The sequence below is a fragment of the Ceratina calcarata genome, unplaced genomic scaffold (assembly GCF_001652005.2).
Source record: "Ceratina calcarata isolate Rehan_Ccalc_2016 unplaced genomic scaffold, ASM165200v1 scaffold98.2, whole genome shotgun sequence".
NCBI classification, from domain to species: Eukaryota; Metazoa; Arthropoda; class Insecta; order Hymenoptera; family Apidae; genus Ceratina; species Ceratina calcarata.
The window spans coordinates 61,205-63,642 of record NW_017181217.1 but is presented as its reverse complement, the minus strand read 5'-3'; the positions used below and the strand labels follow the sequence as shown (position 1 = coordinate 63,642).

Here is a 2,438-nt window from a genome sequence, read left to right as displayed (position 1 = left end):
TTTGGCAGTCAAAGCGTTAATTATATTAAAATATTCTATTAATTTCTCGTCATCTTCCCACGTATCGTCTCTTCCTGTACATCCAGTCTTCTTTGATCATGTCGCTCGCTTTTTCACCGATCATTATGGTAGGAGCGTTCGGGTTTCCACTGACTATCACTGGCATGATCGACGCGTCCGCGACCCTCAACCCCTTCACCCCACGCACCCTCAACCGCGGATCGACGACCGCCGTCGGGTCGCTCTTTGGTCCCATTTTACACGTCCCGGTGGGATGGTAAATGGTAAAAGTAAAATGTCGAATCGCGCACTCCCAATAATCGTAGGTATCAAACGGGTATCTCTGACAACCCGGCATGCGAATAGTATGCGGTCTAGAACCGAATCTTTGGAACGCAGTCGTGTTCGACAGTGCCAACGCGATTTTGATACCCTCCACGAGAACGTCCACGTCCTCCTTGTGCGTAAAGTAGTTCGGATTGATATCCGGGTACGCGAGCGGGTTTTTACTCTTCAAACGCACCCAACCAGAACTTCTGGGTCTCAGTAACAGTGGTAGAATGCTCCAGGTTTCTGCCTGATTCAACGGCTTGTACATAGTGTTGTACACGCTGTCTCGTAGACCGGTGATCTTCTGAATTTGACCATCGTCGGAACTGACCGAACTCGGGGCGAAGTGAAATTGAACATCCGGGAAATCGATCGATTTGTCAGCGTATTTGGTATTGACGAAGGCCAGGCCTTCGACCCCCGGGGTGGTCATCGGCCCTTTCTCGCGTAGAATGTATTCCATCATCACGGAAAACGTTTGAAATCGATCCTTTCTAATACTGAACGGTTCGTTCACTATAAACGTGAACCCACCAAGGCCTACGTGGTCCTGAAGATTGTCACCGACTCTCAAATCGGATAAAACCGGTATACCGAATTCAGCTAAGTGTTCCGCGGGTCCGATGCCAGACAGCATCAACAGTTGGGGCGAATTGATCGCACCGGCTGATAACACGACCTCCCGTCTGACTCTTATCACTTGCCGATGACCGTCCCTGAGGATCTCCACGCCCGTCGCTCTTTTGTCCCCGTTGAACAGCACCCGCAATGCTTGTGCTTGCATCGCTATGTGCAAGTTCTCTCTGTTCCTCACCGGCCTCAGGAACGCCTTCGCTGTGGAGCAACGGCTGCCACGACGAATGGTGAACTGTGGCAACATGAAACCGGTCTGATTCGCACCGTTTATGTCGCGGGTCTCGTAACCGAGCTCCTGGCCCGCTTGCAGGAACGCGATCGATAACGGCGTCCGCCACGGCGCCTCTTGGACAGTCAAATAACCGTCGGTGCCGTGATAAGGCGTTCTAGCTAAGTACGGGTTGCGGTTGTCCTCAGACTTGAGGAAATATGGGAGAACTTCGTCGTAACTCCAACCGACGTTCCCCAGTCTCGCCCAGTTGTCGTAATCGTGCCTGGAAATATTGTCCAATTTTAAAGTCGTATAAAAGCAAGACTTCTTGCCTTATCTAGATTATTTTTTATAAATGTATGAAACCTCGGAGTAGAATTGAATGTATTTATAGAAAAATTGAAAGAAAATAAATGATAGTTTTGCACAGTAGTTGAGAGACGTCTCGATGAATTTTTCGGATATTTGATAAAAAAATGATTGAACGAAAGATTCGATCGATGCTGAATTACCGATTACCACGGACATAGATCATGGCGTTCAGCACGCTGCTGCCACCGAGCACCTTCCCTCGTGGCCAGTTGCACCTGTCGCCGGTCATCGCGAGACAGTAGGCCGAAGCGGACGGCGGCGTAGTTTGGTATTTCCAGTCGAGATCCGATAACTGAGTATACCCGGCAAGTAACGGTACGTCCGAAATTTCATTCTCGTCCCCTCCTGCTTCCAAAAGTAACACCGTCCAGTTTGCGACCTCCGACAATCTCGACGCGACCACTGCACCCGCGCTTCCTCCGCCGATCACTATGAAATCGTACATGCGCAGCAGCTGAAAATGAAGATTTATGTCAATTTTTTCAAAAAAAAATGTAATACTTGAGGAACATTTGGGAGTTTATAGTCGCACTCATCGTTGGTTTCAATTTTGACGAGTATAAGATATTGCAAATAATTATATTTAGGAAAAGAACTAATTTAATAATAAAAATAGTTTCTGCACGTGAATTAAAACTTGTCGAACCTGGGCCGCGTTTGTCGGGTGAGATTCTGGGTCCGCTTGATTGTACCGAAACACGGTCAACGCGATCGCTAATAGGGGAATCAGGCTGAATCCGAGGACAGAGGTAGTGCTCACGAATGTAGTTAGTCCTATCGCCATTTCCGGTTAATTCTACCCCGTGACGGTCGCTTCCAATTCCCTGCCATTCGATCTCCCTACAAATGCCACATAATCTGCAATACAAATTCAATATTATTAACGTTC

At 48.1% G+C, this 2,438-nt stretch overlaps 2 protein-coding genes across 3 annotated transcripts in view; one reads left to right on the top strand and one right to left on the bottom strand.

Moving 5' to 3' along the window:
- The window catches only part of Flo2 (flotillin-2), a 70,323-nt gene that overhangs the window by 26,071 nt on the left and 41,814 nt on the right, over positions 1–2,438 (top strand). The window lies entirely within an intron of this gene.
- Positions 10–2,377, bottom strand: LOC108631929 (glucose dehydrogenase [FAD, quinone]). The gene is made up of 3 exons (XM_018036165.2): positions 2,196–2,377; positions 1,690–2,003; positions 10–1,460 (listed from the first exon to the last, which is right to left on the bottom strand). The coding sequence occupies exons 1-3, from the start codon at positions 2,331–2,333 to the stop codon at positions 50–52; spliced, it is 1,863 nt and encodes a 620-aa protein (XP_017891654.1). The 5' UTR covers positions 2,334–2,377; the 3' UTR covers positions 10–49.